Raw genomic sequence first — 21,672 nt, forward strand, 5'->3', positions numbered from 1 at the left:
GGGTCCACGGGACAAGGTTTCGGCTAAGGCGTTTCTTGCCATGGATTATGAGTTTGGAAATACGTTTTACTGCAGCTCACGACACTATACATCTAACAATGTACATATCATATCCATCTACCTAATTGGATCAAACAAAGGGATACTTAGGAAAGGACAGGCTTGAACGAGATTACGAACCTTATGATTATGGCTAATAATGACATTCATTCTTATAGATTAACATCACATGTTTAATCCTAGTGCTATCAACTATACTAGCGATACGCATCGGAAGCGGGTAGATAGGTACATCATACCGGAAGATTATGTTGCATTCAAACCATGGTGATGAGGGCAGATTGAGCTAGGGATACCTACTCATTGCCATCTCCGATATAATCTTTTATACTTGGGAAGCAGCATAAAAGGAATTTACAGAATTATGCACTTGTCTAGCAGCTAATTCCAAGCACGAAGTTCCTTAACCCATTATCCCAGCGCTGTTTCTCTCGGTACCATCCTGCCATCATTCGTCCGGCCGCGAATAACCACGCTCACTGATTTCGATTCGATGCAGTCCATGCTGGTAGTTTAACTATTTCCACTCAACTGCTGAGGCCAACTAGCCGGACAAGTCCCCGTGCAGGGGATACCGGACTGCGCCTGGTTGGCGATGTTCGAGCAGAGATACTTATCCGTCGTTCGGCCGTCTTTGTTCGTGATGTTGACGTTCTCGAAACGGAAGCCATCGCACTGTGATGAGAAAGTATAATCCGAATTAGTCAGTCAGTTATTATTACGTAGACTATGCGGGCGTTATTCTGAAGGGGGTGTTTCTTTTTTTTCTGTTTAGGGAGGGGGATCCAGGATTAGCTATAGATTTCCTGCCGGGGTTGCTAAAAGTGATATAGACAATAGAAAGAAAGAAAAGGACAGAATAATCCTAGATAATAGTCGGAAGAACTAGGTATATCATACGGGAGACGCGCTTGAGCAGTGTATCGCGCTGGCAATGTTGTACCGGCTGGTGCCTGTTATGTTGATCCAGCGGACGTCGCTTATCTTCAGCCGCGAGGAGTCGCAGCCAGACGATCCATAGATACACTTGAGCAATAGAAGTCAGTCAACTGGGTATTCCTCGGTCTTCTCTCTCGCGATTTGTTACTTTCACTTATCTTTTTCTTGAAAATTATATATATATGGAGGGGGGGGGGAGGGTTCTTTTTCTTCTCAAACCGCATACTTACCGGCGTCACGTAGATGGGCTGGTTGACGTCCTGGAACTTGAAATTGGCAAATGTTACGTTATGCACGTACCCAGTGCCCGAGTACGTCTTGATCCAGGCCGCGTTGGAGCTGTGCGTGCAGGTGAAGTTGTCGTAGTAGATGTTAGAGACGTACTCAGGCTGCGCTGCGTTCGAGCCCATTGACCCGATCACGGCACACCCGGACTCGTAGCAATGAACGTTGGAGATGTGGACGTTGCTGCTGTTGCCTTTCATACTGATGCAGTCCTAGTGACGGAGGATTAGTTACTCAGAGAAGATTCAGTGTGCTGAGTGTGTCTGCTCTTGTAGTGATCACTCTGCTGAGCAGGTAAAGGAAACGAAGGGGTGCTTACGTCGCCGCAGGTCACAGTCCAGTTTTGAAGGAAGATGTTATTAGAATTCCACTGATATACACGAGTATTTAGTTTACTTGTCGCCGTCCACAATTATAGTGGAACGAGAGCTTGAAATGGTTCCATTGTGACTGACCGTGTCTATCCCGTCTGTGTTCACCGTACTCCATTGGCTGTTGCTTGTCGCATTCATATCCAGGTTCGTCATAGTAATGTTCTCGCTGTAGGCAACGAAAGTGTCTATGAAGAAGCAACCAGCGTCAGCTCAATTCACTGACCGGGGAGAGCAGTAGCAGTGTCGTGGTCTGCCGTAAATTCTATGACTGGTTTCGCTACCCCTCTTCTGCAATCTTCGCGAGCCCATTCATAGCCAAGACTGGGCACCCTTTTAGAAGTCTTTAAGTACAAGCTATACCATACGCAGGTGCCCTATGTCACTCTCCTGTGTTCATGTACTTACACATCCAAAAACCCAGATGCCATGTCGAAAGAGGGGCGGAAGGAGAGGAAACTCACGCCAAAACTGGCTCTGACGCCACGTGATTCCATCAAGGAGGACATTTCTTGCATGCCAAAGCGTCAAACTTATCGGGCGCCCTTTCTGATTACTCTGGCTGCGGTTCTGATCATACCACAGCTCTGTTATCCCTAGAGTCAGTAATCACTCTTCAAGGTAACATAGACGGGGATTTTAGGAGCTCTGTACGCTCCCCATACAGGATACCCTCAAAGGCGAGTCTTGCCTTCTTAGGTTGCTATAACAGGAAGATAACTGGTGAAAATACATACGGCCCTGGCCATCGAACAGGGCCTTTCCGAAACCGCGAATACGAATATCCGTGCCACCCACGCGCCAGGCAGTGCTACGCGCAGCATAGGTAACAGGAAGGCTGCTGCGTAGCCAATACCTGTTTACACGCCGGAGTCAGTAGTTACTAAACAATGTAATAATTCAACACCGTTTTTTTGGGAGTATGAGGGAGCAATGTGGTCCGAGACCGGCATAAAGGGGGAAATAAATGACTCTAGAGGACTAACTGGATGTTCGACGACCAGCGGAGCGTGCCGTGGATCTCGATGTCGACGTTATTGAAGGACAGCGTGTCCATCACCTGACCGATGTGGAACAGACCCTCCGTCAGCACAATTTTGCCATTCGTTCCGCATTGCTCGAAGGCCTGTAGAATCTGCGGCGTGTCGTCCGGTTCTGTGTTCCCGGTCGCTGGGAGCGGCGTCACGGTACACGTTGATCCCGTCACGTTTAGGGCGGCGCGGGCAAGCGCCGGAAGGATGCCGACGAGGAGGACGAGGGCTCTCATCGCAACGGTGCTTTGCATACGATGGTTAAATTTTTTTGGTAATAGGGCTCTCGTTTCAGCTTGTCTCGGGAAGATTTTGCTTGCCTCTCTATCTTGTCCTGATCAAGATGGGAGGATTCCCGAATGTTGATAACGAGACTTTGTCACAACTTAGCGAAGGCCAAAGTCTCTTGGTACGATATACATGAAACGACCAACATTCTGTGTCAGAAGATAGAAGCCATAGTTCCCGAGGAGAGCACCCAGGTGCTGCCGCCTAGGTACCTATTCAACCGAGAGCGGAGCTCAGCTTCACGCTCCTTGGATCGGGAGAGGTGATGCTGCAGCGCCAGCCATGAGCGCGCAGTTTGAAAAAAACATGGGATGCTACATCATTCGAGGAAAAAATAGAGTAGAATGGCAAGGGGAGATGGGAAGAGGGGTTGGCATGGTATAGGTTGAGCCGCTCGGCTAATGTTGAGGTTGACGCACAATTCTCGCATCACTGATTCGACAAGGACAAGTAACACCTCCATAGACTACTACTACTTCGTAATATCTAGGTATACTTGGAAATCCTTCAAAACCAACGAAAGACAGGCCGGCCATTCTTGGCTTGTGAGCCAATGTGAACTACTGTTCTATTGGCTGAACTCACCCTTGTCGGACAGATTAGGAAATCCGGGGAAGCGGAGCCTTTGGACGAGCTTCGGGCATTGCGATTGAGACAATTCAGACCAGACTACGACCAGACTACAGGTTAGCTGTCGTCAATGAGGGATCGTCAATTGAACTCGCATAAAACCACTGTCAATGATTTGCAGTCGAGGTAAAATTTGAGAAGGTAAAGGAATGCATTTTGTTTTATAACCGGGGCCTAGGGCGCCTCTCGTCTAATGCCGTCGTCTATGGACGTTTTCCCTTTAATTCAAATCTAATTTGTACTCTTTATATCATTCATCCTCCCATTATTCTTCGTCTCCCTCTCCCCGCTCTTCTACTTTCTGTTCTGTCTCAGCTGAGATGCTACGTCTCTGCTGCAAGTGCGCGCTCTTGATTTTATTCAAGGCCAGCGGCAACTTCTTCCTCGGGTGGCCTTTAGGTATAAAAGTCAATCATTATAATCGAATGAAAGCGATATTAAGAAAATGATATGTAACGATATTCAGACCGAAGAACGCCGAAATTGACGATGATAGTGAATCATGACGCGTGGGTATTGGCTTCCGGATCAAATGCAACGCAAACACGCAGTGCATGTTGGATAGCTTACTTGAGAGGATCATAGACCCTATCCTTGATGTACTTGGTCAAGGCAACATCACCCCATTCTTCCCACTCAACCCACTGTTCTTCGGGAAGCATGCTGACACCTTCTCTCCGGGCCGCCTTCATCACCTCGCGGGCCACGACGAGACTAGCATCACGCACTCGTTCTATGCGAGGGTAGATCAGACCCTTCTGAATCTCCTCTGCATTGAGGGATTCCGCAAGTGAGGCTGCCGACATATATACCATCTCATCTGTGATCTTGGAAGCCTTGGCCAAGATGGCACCAAGACCGAGACCAGGGAACACGTAGACATTGTTACCTTGGTTGGGCCAGTAAGTGACTGCAGCATCACCCGACTTCACGGCGAAAGGTGAGAATGGTGAGCCAGAGGCAAATATGACAGTGCCCTCAGTCCATTGAACAGCTTGCTCGAATGTGCACTCTGCCTTGGTGAGCGGGTTACTGAGAGGGAATAGAATGGGCCGTCGACCCGAGCCGCCCGCATCGACAGATGCTTTGAGAGCACGAACAACTGATTCGGTGAAGACGCCGAAAGTAGCCGTCAATCCGACAAGCGCCGATGGCCTTACATATTCTATCACCTCTTCCAAGGTGCGGAACTGGTGACCATTGTTGTCTGACCGTGCGAAATATTTTTTGTGCTCTGGCAGTTTATCGCCTCTGTCCCAGGTCACAAGACCCTTGGTATCGACAAGCCAGAACTTGTCCTTAGCGGCTTGCTCTGACAGCCCACGGCGAGTGTAATACTCGACCATCTGCTTAGCAACACCCACGCCAGCAGAACCAGCACCCATGAAAACCAGGCGCTGGTCGTCAAGAGGTACGTTAGACGGGTTCACAGCACCGATATAACTGTATATATACGTTAGCGGATTGATTTTCCGGTAAACGATGTCCGCTGTGACTTACCCGCCGAGCACGACGGCACCAGTTCCCTGAATGTCGTCGTTGAAGCACTTGTACTGATCCCGATAACGGGAAAGGTAGTTAAATGCCTTTTCGGTTTCAAAATCCTCAAATTGTATAAGCATCTCCGGAAAGACATCACTTGCAGCCTCCATAAACTCATCCATGAACTCCTGCATCACGTCGGGAGAGGGACGCTTAGCTCGGAGACCAAGGTAGAGAGGGTCTCTGAGGTTGTCCTCATTGGCCGTGCCGGCATCTAATACGATAGGAAGCGTCTTCTCGGGGTGGATTCCTGCCGCTCCAGTGTATAGCGCAAGCTTTCCAATCTATTATCTATTGTTAGTATCTTAATTCAAGATAAACCTATCCCAATTCGAGCCCCGGAGTAAAGAAGAGCACTCACGGAAATGCCGACGCCGTTTACACCAAGATCACCTAGACCCAGAATGCGAGATCCATCTGTTACGACGCAGATCTCGGGGTTGAGATGAGGCCAATTCCGCAGGATCGTTCGGATTGACTTTCGCTGTTTAATTGAGATGTACAGAGCTTCTGGTCGAGTGTAGAGCGTAGAATATTGCAAGCAGACGTCGCCGATAGTAGGTGTATAGACCAATGGCATGAGATCACGGACATTGTCAATGAGAACTCGGTAAAAGAGGTCAAGATTCTGGCTCTTGAGCGAAGACAGGTACAGATATTTGTCAATCGGCGTCGACCGCGAACGGATCATCTTCATACACCTCTCGACCTGGGTATCGGTGTTCTCCATGGCATGCGGAAGCAAACCCGTCAAGTTTTTCGATACACGCTCCTCAGGTGTGAACGAAAGGCCTTGATGATGGATGACGTTAGTAGGATGCACGGGGAGGCTATCAAGATATACGTAGAGGTGGGAAGGGAGGAAGCTCCTGATTTTCGTAGAAAGCTAACATTTAACAGAGCTTCAAGATGCACACACCTTTATTCCAAAGAGGCTCTCGCAGGACTTGGTAGCCGCCAGCGGCTGACTTTGGCGTATACTCTGTTGGGTGATCCTGTTTGACCTCACCATAGTGGTCTTGGGCGTAGCCTCTTAATCCGTCGAGAGCGGCCATTTTCATACGCTGTTCGATAGAAGCAATATCAACTGAGGACATGGGATTGAAGGCAGACTGCCTTCGCTGTAATGACAAGGAGAGTCGTTTGCTAGCGACAGAAGTGTGAGAAGAGCGTCCGGAAAACACAGACGAAGGAGAGGTTGAGCGAGGAGTCGATATATCTGAGGCGGCTGTGCTGTATGTATTATACGCCATTGGTCGTCGTGGGCGCCGAGAAAAGAGACCAGCTGCTGGGTGCGGACTTGGAGTTGGGCGACTGGGGCTAGGATTAGCGGCACTAGGCTGCTCGGTGGCTGCAGGTGATGGCCCTGCTGGGTCTGCTGGGTCCGCTGGGCCTGATGGGTGCGAGATGGAGATGGCCGTCACTGGGGGTTGCCACTTTCGGACTGGAGTGGTGCTAGAGAAAAGTCCGGAACAAGATGGACAAGGTTCGGAATGGCGCTGGCTTGTGCTGCTGGTGGTGCTGCTGCGGCGGCGGTGCTGCTGGTGGTGGTAGTGTGCAATGTGACCTGACGACGGATAATAGGAGCTGGGGATGAAAGTAAGATTTGCGCTGCATCGTCCGGTCTTATGAGCAGCAGGTCCAGGTGCAGGTGGGCTTCTTAATAATAACAACCCGGTTGCAGTACGAGGTGGCGGACCGAAGACCCTTGTTTTGGATGTCCTAGATGTGAGACTGCAAAGTTTCGCCATCTTCTGGGATCCTACGACAGGGGCGTAGTAAGTAAGTGCTAAGCTGAGGAAAAGGGCACTCCCGTAGTTTCGTCCCAGTTTCAAACCCTCCACACAAACGCCGCCCAGCTGCGAGAAACGAAGCACGTGGACTGGGGAATCTCGGCGCAGTATAGGGCATGGGAGATGGAACGAACAAGTATCATCCCTAGCCAGCTCGGTGTTGGGACTTCAGATGATACCAACGAACGTCGACAACGACAACGACAATGGCCGCGCCCGCGGCGACGGCGACGGCGGCGGTGGCGACGACGATGACACCGAAAAGGTACTTACGGGTACCAGCCAAACAAAAGGTTGTTGCTGTTCCCCCAAGGTAAGATCGGTACTTGCAGGCTTACTTACTTAGGGTCGCGTATTGCCCAGGTCCGGGTCTCCAAGATGGCAATAGTAACAGGGGACAGTCCAAGAGGGCCAACGTCCCAGAACGGCAACAGGCAACTTTACCAATATGGAGAAATTGGGGTTGGGGCGAGAATCAGGAATTGGAGAAGACGTCAACTGATCAAAGGTTTGAGAAGGTCTGAACATGCCAATCTCCGAAAAATCCGCGTCGTTTACGTGGAAATTCCAATTGATGCCCAAAGTCATCTCGCGACATGGCACAGTCATCTCTTTTTTGTGAGGATCGCTTGACTAATAAGTCACCGGTCGACAGAAATTTTGTTGGGGCCGGCCGCCGGCGTCGGGAACTAGAGGGATTGTCCTGTCATCCAGTCTCACTCAACCTTACCTTACCTACGAAGTAGCTACTTACACTGCGCTACATTACATGTTGTATGGATGCGCGGTAGTGTACTGTATGTAGTACTAGGTAGCGTAGCGGTCATGGCACACCGTCCGTTCTACCTACCTGCATCCTTGTATGATGGGGAGACGAGGAAGCAAATATTACGATTATTCTTGCAGTAGGAATGGCAGTTCACATGAGTACAACAACTCGTATGCGTATGTGTACTTAAGGCAAACATGTCGGTGGATACGGTCCTACGATAGGTACTCACGGAAGCGGGCGTACCAACTCCCGACGACGATATTATATCTTATACCGGAAGGGCCGCCAGCTTGTACATGGGAATATATATTCAAGTCAAAACATAGGTAGATAGATAGTTGTTTGGTGCATGCAAACAGATGCAAGTTCCGGTCCGATGGGTGTACCTATATAGGATCATGTATAAGTAGATAGCAGGACATGTCCACTGCTCAGTGATACATATATACATGGACAATTGTCAAAGGATATCTGGATAGGAAAAGTAGGCAGTCTTAGCTATTGGTTTCCCCAGCTGTCAGAGAAAGGGGGTGCGAAGGGGGAGACGAGATGGAGAGAGAAGAAAATTCATTCGGAGCAGCTGACGATGGCATATCCCTGCACGAAATTACTTTTTTTTTTTTAACCAGCTTCCACTTCTTCCACTTCTTCTACTCCCACAGGCCTACATAGTGCTACTTACTTATATGATGACTGACCACTTAGGGCCTTACGTGTTCATTTCTAGTGTGCATTTGCCTCTCACTATGAGTGTACTGGAAATTATGTCCCATCACGATACCTTGGACATAGGTCCAGGTTTTAAAGTGAGATAGCAGAACAGCATCGCATTTCTTTATGGACTATGTATGTGCTATGACGGTTAGGAGGTTTTCTTTCGAGGTTCCCCAAAATTACCGGCAAGACAGCCGTGGGGAGCTCGGGGAGGAGACGTAGTGTACGGACGCTGCAACAGAGCTACTGCACGATAGAGGATACCACTACAGAAGGGGGACATCAAAGGATAGGCCGGGGTGGTAGGTACTGTAGCTAGCAAGCGCTAGATAATTGAACTCCAACTGTCTTTATTCCGCAACGAGTCTACTACTCCTCTACTACTCTACTTATAGTATATATAACAGTGGATAAACGTAAGTAGCGAGGTTGATTATTTTCTGGTTGTCTTTTCTCGTTTAAAACATTGCAGCTCCCGTTCTGAAATCCATGTGCATTTGGAGTATACCTAGGAACCTAGGTAAGGTACCTTCTAAGTATGTAGGTATGTTCGGAGCTAAGTACGTAGCCTAAGGTACAGAGAAGGTATGGATGGGTATTATGCATCTACTAGTAGTACTTATGTCCTTATACACGAAGACAGCGCCCCCGTGATCTTGTGCTATGACACAACATTAGAATGTTGGTGTAGCCGACAACTCGACTACCGTATCCAACTCATTCTGTTGTTGTTGTTGTTGTTGTTGTTGTTGTTGTCGTTGACGATGCTTATTGCCCCTTGAATCAACCTACTGTAGGTGCATGTAGTGTAAGTAGGATTCCTTACAAGCGCTTGGTTTACCTGAGCAGACCTGGGGAAGAGCTTCACGTAGTGTACATACTTACAACGCTAAGTAGACCAAAGAAGGAAGGGTTCCAGAATCACGCCAGATATTGTAATGGGCCAAATTTAGCAGCGGATTTTAGCGCACTACACTAATCACACGTAGGAGTACCGACAAGTACAAATGCCCTTGTACACCACCTACTTAGGTACTGCTAGGTTGCATGGACCCCTGTAGGAATCCATCCTGCAAGTCCCCGATTTCTTCCGATCGCCGCCCGCGCCGCGTGGGTGGGAGACGAAACAAATGGGCCCGGCCTCGGCGGGCCTCGACAGCATGGGGTGAGATGAATCGCTTGTGGGCTTTGGGCATCTGCATACTACCTACATACTACCTGCTACACGTGTATGTACATACATGTTGCATACCTATTTGTAAGTACCGTACACATATACTTATGTATGTAGATCCAACTGAGCAACACACACGAGGTATCTACGACATTGCTGAGTACCTAGGTAGATTGTACCTCAGGACAAGCGGGAACAGAACAAGGAGGAATGAATAGGAGGAATAAGGAATCTCCAAGATATGATTACATGTATTACTTACTACCTAGTAGTACGTACAATAAATGTAAAGACTTGCGGGAGGTATTAGCAGCCTTCCCCCTGAGCTTGCCTCGAAAAGGTCGATACTTGGATGCTTTACAGGGCCGGTCTCGACACGGGAACTTGCTCGCCCCCACCGTCCTCAAACGTCTCCCTTCCTCCTACTAGCTTCATGGCTGCTTCATCTAGCTATCCAGCTCAATGCAGCCTTGTTCCGTTTTGCATTTTCTGTCGTCGGCCTCCACTGGATCTTCTCCTCGGGGCGCTACCATTATGCCTGAATTGCTGGCCCGCGCTTCACGATTTGTCCATCGGTGCCACATTGCCATATCAGGCAGTCTAATATCGTGCATAAAGAGCTCCCCCTCAAAGGCACAGATATCGCGTCTCACAACCGCTTTAGAAACGATAGCGAATTACCTGTGATATTGTATAGCCATGTAGATAGCAAGGTCGATCGCCTACTCATCTCATATCCACCCATCCCGTGAGATCGTGCCGAGATCCGCCACGGGATGGGACGCTTGTTTCTTCACTGCTTGTCTCTCCCGCTCAGATCTCGAAATTCGCTCCTTGTATCCTCAACCCTCCCACCTGCGGCGCTTCCGCGTGCGGATACCCACTGACAACCCAATAATCAAGCGTGTCTCCGTAAGGCACTAGGTAGGCACACTATCCTGTCTGTAGCTAACTTCATTTCCATCTGATTTGCCTCACCGGCCTCCTTTCGTGTTCCTCACAGATCCTCATATCAACAGCGTCTTGACTGGGATCGACAATGCATAATACATGGGCGACACATCGCTTGATAACTTGGTGTGGCACAGCAAAAACCTCAAACAGTAACAGGTCTGTGGTTCTGGATTTTACCTCAAGATCTCAAGCCGTCCACTGGCAGAGATCATCTTAACTGAATTCAGTTGGTTGTCTTAGGAAGTCATGACTGGTTTCCCCTTTTCTTCCAACCCCACAGTATCGTAATGTCGAAAGCTAAGGTACTGTCATAGCGACATGGCGCTGTCATGAAGCACCTAGGTAGAACAAGCTCTTCACTCCACATGCTGCAACTTTGACTTGCATGATAAGACTTATGTCACACATCACAAGAAAGTCCTGGGCAGGTCTAGCCTAGGATGGTCTACTAGACCATGAAAGAACCATACCGGTAGAACGTCGACTTCTGTACTGCAACAGAGTGAACCACCTTGGCTAGTAATCAACTATATGCGGTACAGCGAATATGATTGACATAGCCTATCACGCGGGAAGAACCGCAAGTTATCTAGGTATTGCATGACAGGAGTCGCGAAAATATGAGGATTGTCGTTGGAGAATGAATGCATGTCACTAGAGGCGTACCTCCTCTACCTACCTAGGTAGGCAGGCCCAGGTGTGCGATAGTATCTAGGTAGTCTAACAGACAGCTGCATGTGGTATCGCGGAACAAGCCGGTCTCTCCCGGGGATCTCCAGGACAATCAGACCTGAGAAAATATTATTGGTTCACCATCACACCGAATTTCCCTGTCATGCAACTTCAGTCTTTGTGTTACATCTGAAGAAACGAAGCGGCACAGGCATAACTTCCAGTAAATGGGCCAGTGAGCAAACGGCATCCTATCGGCGCCGGCTCAGCAGGGACGCCGGTATATTTCAACGGGCTCGGTGTGGCCTCGTCGCCCACTATCCGACTACCCACACTAGGTAGGCAAGCGAGTTCCTCGAAACCGGTACAGCCGATACCTAGAAATACCTAGGTACGATCATTGCCCATATGACATGTGGCCACATCAAACATGCAGAGAAACAAAAAGCGCAATAGGAAGCCAGCAAAAGGTGCCGTTCCCCACTTCCCCGTTGTTCCCCGCGTTGTGGCCCTCTTCCACGTCTCCGAGATCGCGAGCGATGACTCAGTAGGCTCCCTCTGCATTGAGATGCATGTGAGATGGTCTAACCAGGGCGACTCTATCTCATGTACGGGGATGACAAGGCATTACAGCCACGCCGAGAGGTCTCACTTACTTAGCTAGGCATTGTCGGTCTGGGCCTAGACCACAATCAGTGTGGATTCTCTCCTTGGTAACACATCCTTTAGTGAAACCGAGCTGGGCGTCGCGATCCCGCCTGTCCGTTTTACCTTCATCCGGAACGGGGATCCTCGACCGGCAATCTTCGGCAGACAGTCCGTAGACCCGAGAACATCGAGTCCGGGTTTCCGATCAACCCACGATTGGGGGTAATGGCCTCAGTTCAGAGCCGAATCAAGTATATAGAGTGACGAAAGGAGTTGAACTTGTTGGCCCTTCGTGCGGCCTCGGCTTTGCAACGTGAGACGGTCTTTATCAATAATCGAGGTCATATACCGCTGAGGTGACGCTTGCATTAGCATCGAAAGCCATAAGCAATGACTGCAGGACTCTTTGCCTTCAATTCCCTGTTTCCCTTGCCATTGTATCATGTCGCCCAGTCATCTTCGGGTTTGCCTTTGAATCCTGCCATCTAATTTTCTCTCTTACAGTACGTCTATAGCCGTGCAACTAACAATGTTAAACTGCTCAAGATTGATTTCCGCATTTCGTAGAGCTCTCGTCTCACCACATTTTTCTGTGATCGCCTGATCTTAGTGAGGCGGTCATGCGATGAGTCACCCGAATCTTCCTGTGTATCGTTCTCATTACAACCAAATTATTTTGGGTCGCTATTTTACTTATTCGTTTAGAAATACTAGAATGAGTTTGCCGAAATCTTTTTTGTGTTTAAGTAGCGTTTGAACGGACTCTTTTCCTCATACATCAAGGAATCAAACTATATTGATTCTTAGCTTCTCAAGCCATGAAGATGAAAAGACTAGTCGTAGGAGTTAGAATCGGTGCTATAGGTTCTCGAAGCTTTGCAATCGCCTATAGTGTCTCGGTGACAGGACGGATGCGTATCAGCTAATAAACCATATTCGCTTTCGTCAACAGCCTTGTTCCTCTCATCATCAGCCCGTGTTAGATTCGCGAGTGTCAAACTGACCCATAGAGTAACACATAGCTGTTTGTTTATTCTACTACCAACTGTGCCAGCCAGCAAAATGGGAAGGCAGAGAGAACCCCGATAGCGTGAACGCATTGCAGACCATGTAGATGCATGTGCCTATGCATGCAGAGGTAGGTAGATTGTCTTGGAACGGACGCTACGTCTGTGGACAGCAAGCCATTGTCTATATGTACGTTGCCGACCAAAGCCCTATAGAGTTGACTGTCTCATCTCCGTTACTATGATAAGCCTAGATAGCCTTTGAGGCATAGGTGCAACAATCTGGTTTCAACGCTCGACTTTTGCATCGGAACACGCTATGATGCAATACACTAGGTACACGCAAGGCTACTGATACGATCCAGCGCAGGCTCGTGTATGTATGTCACCAGATAATCTGAACGAACAAGCAGGGTCACAATCACATGGTCAGGGAACTTCAGGTTGTGCAAATTTGTCGTATCGGATGAAGCTTTGATAATTTACTGAATGAGGAACTCTGTCTACTATGGCTCCAGCAATCGCCTACCTCGCTGTCTAACCCCGCTCAATTGGACATGCTTCGATGCGCATGCAGAATGATCACACCCTGCTTTGCATATAGCCAGTGTGTTGTGTCGTTTCGATCTTGACGTACGGTGAAAAGCAAATTCAAATCGCACCCTCACACATTAGAATTCTCTACACGATATAAAAAGGGAAAGGCAGCCCGCGAATAATATCATGGCTAATAGCTTTTTACTGAAATACCGGCAGTGGGCCGTTCACGATGCGCTTGAGCCGGAGCAATAAGCTAGCAACGACGCCTTGCGGGCTTTTCTATGGAATCGGATAATGTAATCAAGCGTTTCATCGAACTAATGCGAATATTCGAGAGACATAAGAAGTCGCGCGCTTAACCATGCTACCTAGTATAGTCACGATTGAGCAGCACGGCGTGTTTTTTCATCCGATTAGTAATTTCATGGTGCCGCAGCGAAGGAAACAGGCAGAGGGTGTTCTTTTGCCCGATAGGTTCTTGTGTAAGTGAAGTGGGGGTTTGTACCAATGAGATCATCACATTAGCAATGCGCAGACAATGACCAGTTGAAGATAGCTTCATTAATATATAAATCAACCCCAAACAGATCATTCAGACCATCTGTCTCCAACTCTCCTGTCATCAGAAACGTACAAGCCCCTTTTCCTTTGAAATCTGCTATCTAAAGATGGCCCCCAAGATCTTCTTGTGAGTCCCTGTTAAGCACCTGACTAACCTAACTAAACTACCTACGTTGCGCAAACCAAACACCATCTAACCCCTCTCTTGGAAACTAGAACTGGTGCCACAGGTTAGTAACTTAGTGGCCATGACCCCAACTACCAACCAGATGTCAATGAGAATAGACAACTCAGGATGCGTTGTAGCAAACGTTTTCGAGAAGCATTGATTAGGACGGTCCGGGTCATTCATTGACACTCTGAATCACTAGGCTATATTGGCGGCGAGGCACTCTACTCTATTAGCCAAGCCCACCCGGATGCCGACCTCACTTTGCTCGTGCGAAGCGAAGACAAGGCCAAGCTAGTCTCTGCGCAGTACCCAAGCGCCAAGTTCGTCTATGGCGGCCTAGACGATTCCGAGGCCCTCGAGAAAGCTGCTGCCGAGGCCGACATCGTTGTTCGTACGTCAGCCTTGGAAAGACAATTTTTTCAGAGGGGTGTAAGACTGTCGGACTAACTGCATTTCCAGACACGGCTGATTCCTCTGATCACGTCCCTGCCGCCAAAGCTATCGCCAAAGGTCTTGCCGAAGGACACAGTGCGGAAAAGCCTGGTTACTGGATCCATGTTTGCGGAACGGGTATTCTGCAATGGTACGACTGGGACAATAACAGATATGGGCAGTCACCGCTCCCAGAAGAGAAGTAGTAAGTGACCCGTCTTCCAAGCGCTGTGATCGGAACCTGCGCTGACACTGATATAGCCACGATATTGATGATATCGATCGCATCACAAGTCTTCCACATCACGTCTATCATCGAGATGTTGACGAGATCGTGCTAGCCGCAAACGATACCAAGGTAAAGACGTTGATCGTTGGTCCTCCCACGATATACGGTCCCGGCCGGGGACCTGTCAATCAGCGCAGTATCCAGGCCTACAATATGGCCAAGTTCACACTCGAGAATGGTTTTGCACCCATCATGGCCGGCGAGGGCAGTCCGGAATGGGACTATGTTCACATCCAGGATCTCGGAAATTTCTTTGCTCTCGCAGTGAGCGCCGCCCTCGACCCGGAGAAGGCGAATAACCCGGAAATTTTTGGTCCACACGGGTACTTTTTCCTTGAGAATGGAACCTTCAGCTGGCGCTGGCTGGCCACGAGGATTGCAGAAGAGGCTCACAAGCAAGGTTTCATCCCTGAAGCGAAGACGCAGGAGGGTGACTACAAGAACTACGGAGCCAACTCCAAGAGTGTTGCGGCTCGTGCGAAGAAATATCTAGGTTGGGAAGCCCATGGTACCAAGCTTGAGGACGAGATCCCGAACATTGTCGCCTCTGAGGCCAAGAGACTGGGAAAGTAAGACGAGAAGCTTTTGAGGTTACCTGTCGATAAGTCTCATTATGTAAGGGGCTAAAAACATCTTCGCTTGTTTTTCGTGAGTCGCTAGGTTCGAGACTTGAGTAGTTAAAAAAAAAAGTCCAAGGGGCCAGTGTCGAAATTGAAACAGTTTGGACTAGGGTAGCTCCGATGCAAAGGTCATATTAGTTACTAAATACAATACTCAGTAAAATGTCAAGATACCTAACCTATTCACTTACAACTGGAGTTGGAATGGCGAATTCGCCGAGGGGTGTCGGAGCAAGGAGCAGGGGTACCTAGATGAGCCAACTCTCTTCGGCTAGTTGATATTAAGAGTCAATCTGATTGGCCGGGTAGGCTTACAAGCTGAACCAATATGGCAATTGCCAACTCTCCGAGGTGGCCCGGAGTTGTAGATGTATATAAGTCAAGCCATTCCAAACCGTACGCTTCAGCATTGCAAAGACGTTTAGTATTCTCATCTTCTTATCACATACACAAGTCTTAAAAATAGATCTTCGAGCAAGAGGCTTTGAAGCAATCAATTCAACCCCCAACCCCCAAATAGAAACTTGTCATATATTAGTTTTTATAGTCAAAATCATGTCTAAGTCATCACCAGTGAAGATAGGGGTCTTCGTCCCCGGCGAGTGTCAGTTGTTAGACCTAGCATGTATCGACGTCTTCTACATGATGAGCAAGGAATACCTATCGGTGCTCCCAATGCTACCCAAGCATATTCCTGACATCGCCCCCAGTGTTGAGATCTTCTACATTACTTCGCCCGAGGCCAAGGCCAAAGCAGAGACGATTCTGCTCACCGCCAACCTGAATATACGCGCTACGCACGACATTACCGATGCCGAGGTGCAACCCGGAAAACTAGATGTTGTGCTAGTGCCGGGCCCGGATCCCAGCGCGAGCTGGGAAAAGCATATCCTCGACTTTCTCCAAGCACACTCAAGGTGTGAGACTACAGATATATTGAGCGTCTGCACAGGCATCTTTTTGTGTGGTGCCGCCGGCCTACTCGATGGCCGGACAGCTTGCGGACCAAGAGGTTTACAAGACATCGTGCAAAAGAAACACCCCACTGCGAAGCTCGTGGGTGAGAAATATAGGTGGATCCAGGACCGCAACTTTTGGTCTAGTGGTGAGTGATATTGTTCGAATGAGAGAATAAGTAAGACCATTGGTGGTGGAGAAGATGGCTGACGATGTTCTAGGGGGTGTCACGAATGGGAACGATCTCGTTGCCGCGTACGCCCGGGTTGGGAAACACTTCCCTTCGGCTGTGGTCGAGATAGCGTGTAAAATGGCGGACGTAGGAGATCGAGGCCAAGTGTACTCAGAAAGCCAGACAGCTTTCACAATCGGTGTGGTATGGCAGCTCATCAAGGGTTTGTTCGTGAAGCGCCGCTGACACCCCCTTCGCGATCAATGCGGGCGCAGACAACATGGAAAGGCGTCAGCTGTCGGTTTTGGGGAAAGTAAACTTCACTCAATAGCCATTGTAAAGTTTTCATAATATTACTATCCAATCATGAGTTTAAGCACTTTCGTAGCCTCTTCGTTAGCCGTAAATAATATGCCGCCAGACACAACAGTTCGACCGAGACGCATGACAGTTCCACGCCAGAATCCACGAAACCCATCTTCAGCCATAATAGTGTGGATGGCATCCTTGATTCTGGTCCTCTTAGCTTGCTGTGTCTTGGTCTTCACCGTATCGAACGGCTGCGTCGCAAGCGTAGTGACCGTGCCCGCGATGGCGCCGTTCGCAAAGCTCGTCACGGCGCTGTCGACGGGAATCCCCTTTGAGCGCTCCCAGTCCTTGATCGCCGAATACGTCCCAAGCCGGAATCCCGTGGTCCCGATCTGCTTGAGCGTCGTCGCCACGTAACCCGAGTACAGTGCCCCGCGGAAGCCCTGTTCGCGGTACAGCACAGCCATGCAATGCATCGCGCCCCGGAAGCGGCGACTAGTCCTCGCGTCGTCGATCAGCGCAGTTTTTATCCGCTCTGTCGGCGTGACAGCTACCGTTGAGGCCACTACGCCTGCCAACATGCCTGAGGCGATGGATCCTGCGAGTCCCAAACGATGTGTCACCGGGTCTTCGAAAAATGACCGAATCCTGTCGAATACGACAAAACGTGCTGCATCTTTACCTATTGAGCCCTAGAACTTCATCAGCGCTCATTCTGCTGGGGTGGATTGTCTTGACCCGGCGGATCGGGTCGCTTGACTCATGGCATCGTTGAATCGACATCGGGTCACATCTTTATGTGTCTCATCTGGCACACGACATCCTCCATGCGAACATAGGTATGTCGCCTGAGCAAAGAAATGAATGAACAGTACAGGGCCATCAGAGCACCAACGTACAGTCTCGCACCCTAAACCATGTGTAAACAACATACCACTACCATAGTAGAGCATCCTTTATACAAAGCTCCGATCCCCTCATGACGCGCAACCTGAGCGACAACCGCAAACGGGTTGCGAACACCCTCGTGTCCATAGAGCTGGACCCGTGTCTTGGCAAATTCGAAAGGATATGTGCCTGCGTAAAATAATGTGTTAGCATAAGTAAGTCTTATGATGAGAGAACCCTCACAAGTGGCCTCAACACCTCCCGCAATACCACCCGCGAGCAGAGCTACCAAGGGCGACGCCTTGTTGCCCTCTGCGTCCGCTGCTACCATACCTATCCTGGCCCTGGCTATCCTCACGATCCCCTTCCCTCCCTCTGCTTCCTCCTTGCTTAATGGCCTGCGCACGTGACCAATTTCCCTATTTAGTTGGCTAGTATTGCTGTTTCTGTGTATCCTTTACTAGGAGACTCTGAGATGAGAAATAAGATGGGAGAACAGTGTGGACGCGGGCACTATTATGTGTTGGCTAGTGTTGATAGAGTTGACAACTCTACTCAGCTCGCAAGTCCATCTACCGTAATTGAAATCTGTGGAGTCCCCCCCACCATCTTTAGTTCACCGTTGCCCCGGATCAAGCCTCAAGCCCGAGACTTACCTTCGACTATCCTCTTTTCATGTGGTCTAACTCGCGGGCTAACATCGTCTCCACTTCCATCACATCTACATACATGCCTGTAGTACTGATCTCTCATTTATCCCTGTAGTCGTCGCGGTTGACTTCATCCAGCCACGCGACCCATATGATCAGTTAGTATGTATATACGAGAGACAGATATGAGCTTTACACAGTGAAGCCTGATTGTACGTTCATGGTATTCATTCTTTATGCAATAGCCATCTATGTCCATCAAATGTACAATGCTAATCATTGCGCAATGGGTATCATGTGTTGTCCTCATCCGTTTATCACCGTCTATAATGACCAAATCTCTCATTTCTCATATCCGCGTGTCGGCTCCACAGCCCCTAAAACCGCCTTGAGAAGTCCTAGGCTATATACAACATCAATATCATAGACGATGAAACGCTGTAATTACAGCGTAAATCCGGGCTTGATCTTGAAAGGCTGGCTTTTGATATACGCGCTGACGTTTGTCTGCTGACTGCAATCGTTCAAGTAATCATGGACTTGTGGTAACATGAAACCAGGTTCATTCGTATTGCCTGTGAATTCGGGAATTTGGATAAGATTGAACGGCTCGCTCCTTGCCTTTTCTATCGAGTCATCTACGAGCACTGTATTGAGCTGGCTCCATTTCTCCCCATCGGGATGACTTGCGCTGACAATGGGATCGTTCCATAGTGCTGTTAGTCGCTTGTAGCATTGCACCCTCAGGTTGTAGTCTGCTTGCGAGAAGTTGAAGTTATCTCTGTTCCAGATGGCGACAACTTTGGCGCGATCTTCAGGCTTTAATATTTTTGCGCACATGGCGATGACGTTTTCGTGTCGCGCTGACGACCAGATGACAACTGTAAAGGTATTGATACAATATGAGAGAAATTCTCGCGCAAAGGGGCGTTCGACGAAATGGAAAGGCCGTTTACGAATAGGTCGATGAAGCAGCGTGCCGTTTAAGTCGATAACTACCAACAAGTTTCGCGGGTGTGGGAGTAGGAACGGTGGGTGCGAGGCGAGCGCGAGATACTCTGGTGTAGGATCAGGAACACCACCTGATTCTAGCGAAGGCGGCGTGATCGGTTGTCGTCTAACGCTCTGACGATTAGCGCTTAGGCCGCCTCGGATTGTACATGTTGCGCCGAACTTACTTTGCGACTGTACCCGACTTTGATGTGGGTTGAGCATGCACGTTTGTTTGGCCTAATGGGACACGCCGGAGTAAATCGAAGCTGGGCGCAAGTGGATACCCAAAGCTTCCTGCCGTCATGATGGGTATCCGGGCTGTGTCGGCCGTGTGGCGCTTGGGTGGTTTGGTGATCGGCGAGGAGGTTGTTGGAGGTGAAGCGGGAGGCAAAGAGGGAGGTGAAGATGGCGATGTAGAGAGTGACCGTGGGCTTCTGGTATTTGCGCCAAGGTGGAGGGGTGGTTGAAATAATCCGTTCTGTTTCGGTGGCTTACCACGGTAGGAGAAGCTTCGCAAGCAAAGAAAACCTGGCCTAGACATGACGCAACGGCTTGTAGCTGAAGTGAAGTGAATTGAAGCAAACACGAATCAAACAAGCGCCTAATTGACCTTAAAGGCCTAGAAGAAACTGGTTGAAGACTGGTTACTCAGGTGAAAGGTCGTGTTGAAGATCTGGGCAGATCTCTGGGCTGTCTTTATTTTTAGTGGAGTGATACAAAGATCGTGGCGATACATGGGCTGTCTTGTCCTAGGTACCTATACTACTCGACTATCTATGTACATACCGTATGTAGATGCTACCTACTAGTACTATGCACTTACCTAGTATCGATAAAGTGATAATGCGGGATGGTGGGGCAATCGCCTTATCGACGCTGCTTTTTTGTTCTACAGTTGCATCACCATGCCAGTTAGCGCCTACGTACAGGTGGTATCTATCCTGCTATAATTTCGACAGTCTCCAATGCCGCCCAACACATCCCATAAAAGAAAGTTACCCTTTGGGGGCTTACAAAGACGAGTGCGTGCTCGGCGAGAAGACATAGACCCCGAGATTGAGGAGGAGCACAGCGAAGATGAGGATGGCGATGACGGCGACTTGAGTGGCGGAGAAGGGCAGATTCCCGACGACGAGGTAAGCTGAAGCCTGCCTATTCACCTGAGTCAATGACCAGTTTGCTGAGTCCAATCAACAGTCTGATTCCACACCTGAAAGCGAAGATGATGACGAGGAAATCGAGAGGGAAGAAGATGACCCCTCGTCAACAGTAGCCCAAGTCTCCTTCGGGGCCCTCGCAAAAGCACAGGCGTCAATGCCCGATATCCGGCGAAAGAAAGGGCGCAAAACATCGAATAGCGAAGACGAAGAAGAAGAAGAGAGAGAAGAAGAGCGTCGCCCCACAAGAGCAGTTTCGAAATCTTTAAATCCACCTAAACCCCAGCGCTCCTCCAAACACGCACCAATGGAGATGTCGAGCAAACGGCAGGTATCACGGAAGCGAGAAGTCGTCAATTTCAACAAGGTGGCCTCCCGAGATCCGCGGTTCTCGGCAGCATCAGGCGCAGTGGACGAGACGCGAGCGCGCAAAGCCTATGCCTTCTTAGACGAATACAGGGACTCGGAGATGTCTCAGCTCAAAGCCGCCATTAAGAAGACCAAGTCGACCAACGAGAAGGAGGAGCTGGCGCGTACACTGAAGTCGATGCAAAGCCGCAAGGAGGCACAGGCGAAGCGGGATGCGGAGCACGAGCTCATCGCACAGCACCGACGCCAGGAGAAAGAGCTCGTGGCGCAGGGCAAGCAGCCCTTTTATCTGAAGAAGAGCGAGCAGAAAAAGCAATTACTTCTGGAGCGTTTCGCAGGCATGAAGAAGAAGCAGGTCGACCGGACTATCGAGCGCAGGAGGAAGAAACTCACTGCGAGAGAGCGGAAAAATATGCCTATTGCGAGACGGAATGCACCATAACGCGCCACGCCTTAGGAGAAGAGGGTTGGTGGCCACTGCAATGCTTTTGTTAATCAATTGCGAATAGATTAGCTCTCGAAAATAACAAGTACCCGATACCACAGTAGTTAAGGACAAGACTCTACAAATATTCTTAAAGACTTCAGCAACTTCATGAAGATAAAAGATTTGAAAGTAAACTATAGTATACTGGCATGGTTACTATCTCCATACCACGCCAACACGAAACTAACTCACTTCC

General features: G+C 49.2%; 7 protein-coding genes across 7 annotated transcripts; 3 read left to right on the plus strand and 4 right to left on the minus strand.

Annotated features, from left to right (window-relative positions):
• Positions 1–573: 573 nt before the first annotated feature.
• Positions 574–2,922, minus strand: F5B22DRAFT_642662 (glycoside hydrolase family 28 protein; the record flags this gene model as incomplete). The annotated part of the gene is made up of 8 exons (XM_047978156.1): positions 574–735; positions 961–1,086; positions 1,230–1,496; positions 1,604–1,654; positions 1,740–1,843; positions 2,120–2,242; positions 2,393–2,511; positions 2,642–2,922. 8 exons carry the CDS (start codon positions 2,920–2,922, stop codon positions 574–576), a joined length of 1,233 nt encoding a protein of 410 aa, XP_047835017.1.
• Positions 2,923–4,170: 1,248 nt separating this feature from the next.
• F5B22DRAFT_633718 (NADP-dependent malic enzyme) lies at positions 4,171–6,399 on the minus strand (the record flags this gene model as incomplete). Its single annotated transcript, XM_047976877.1, has 4 exons — positions 4,171–5,047; positions 5,105–5,430; positions 5,508–5,938; positions 6,066–6,399. The coding sequence occupies 4 exons, from the start codon at positions 6,397–6,399 to the stop codon at positions 4,171–4,173; spliced, it is 1,968 nt and encodes a 655-aa protein (XP_047835018.1).
• A 7,551-nt stretch (positions 6,400–13,950) lies between these two features.
• F5B22DRAFT_590920 (nucleoside-diphosphate-sugar epimerase) lies at positions 13,951–15,901 on the plus strand. Its single transcript, XM_047973829.1, has 5 exons — positions 13,951–14,108; positions 14,198–14,211; positions 14,353–14,544; positions 14,613–14,790; positions 14,847–15,901. Exons 1-5 carry the CDS (start codon positions 14,089–14,091, stop codon positions 15,445–15,447), a joined length of 1,005 nt encoding a protein of 334 aa, XP_047835019.1. The 5' UTR covers positions 13,951–14,088; the 3' UTR covers positions 15,448–15,901.
• F5B22DRAFT_354245 (ThiJ/PfpI family protein) lies at positions 15,695–16,924 on the plus strand. Its single transcript, XM_047970993.1, has 2 exons — positions 15,695–16,599; positions 16,673–16,924. Exons 1-2 carry the CDS (start codon positions 16,050–16,052, stop codon positions 16,867–16,869), a joined length of 747 nt encoding a protein of 248 aa, XP_047835020.1. The 5' UTR covers positions 15,695–16,049; the 3' UTR covers positions 16,870–16,924.
• Positions 16,794–18,444, minus strand: F5B22DRAFT_354302 (mitochondrial carrier). The gene is made up of 3 exons (XM_047970994.1): positions 18,064–18,444; positions 17,867–18,009; positions 16,794–17,624 (listed from the first exon to the last, which is right to left on the minus strand). The coding sequence occupies exons 1-3, from the start codon at positions 18,149–18,151 to the stop codon at positions 16,980–16,982; spliced, it is 876 nt and encodes a 291-aa protein (XP_047835021.1). The 5' UTR covers positions 18,152–18,444; the 3' UTR covers positions 16,794–16,979.
• Positions 18,445–18,458: 14 nt separating this feature from the next.
• Positions 18,459–20,265, minus strand: F5B22DRAFT_590930 (uncharacterized protein). Its single transcript, XM_047973830.1, has 2 exons — positions 19,649–20,265; positions 18,459–19,587 (listed from the first exon to the last, which is right to left on the minus strand). Exons 1-2 carry the CDS (start codon positions 20,002–20,004, stop codon positions 18,915–18,917), a joined length of 1,029 nt encoding a protein of 342 aa, XP_047835022.1. The 5' UTR covers positions 20,005–20,265; the 3' UTR covers positions 18,459–18,914.
• Positions 20,266–20,428: 163 nt separating this feature from the next.
• Positions 20,429–21,431, plus strand: F5B22DRAFT_642669 (uncharacterized protein; the record flags this gene model as incomplete). Its single annotated transcript, XM_047978157.1, has 2 exons — positions 20,429–20,599; positions 20,661–21,431. 2 exons carry the CDS (start codon positions 20,429–20,431, stop codon positions 21,429–21,431), a joined length of 942 nt encoding a protein of 313 aa, XP_047835023.1.
• Between the last annotated feature and the right edge of the window lie 241 nt (positions 21,432–21,672).

This window comes from Xylaria bambusicola (assembly GCF_022495145.1).
Source record: "Xylaria bambusicola strain CBS 139988 unplaced genomic scaffold F5B22scaffold_4, whole genome shotgun sequence".
NCBI lineage: Eukaryota > Fungi > Ascomycota > Sordariomycetes > Xylariales > Xylariaceae > Xylaria > Xylaria bambusicola.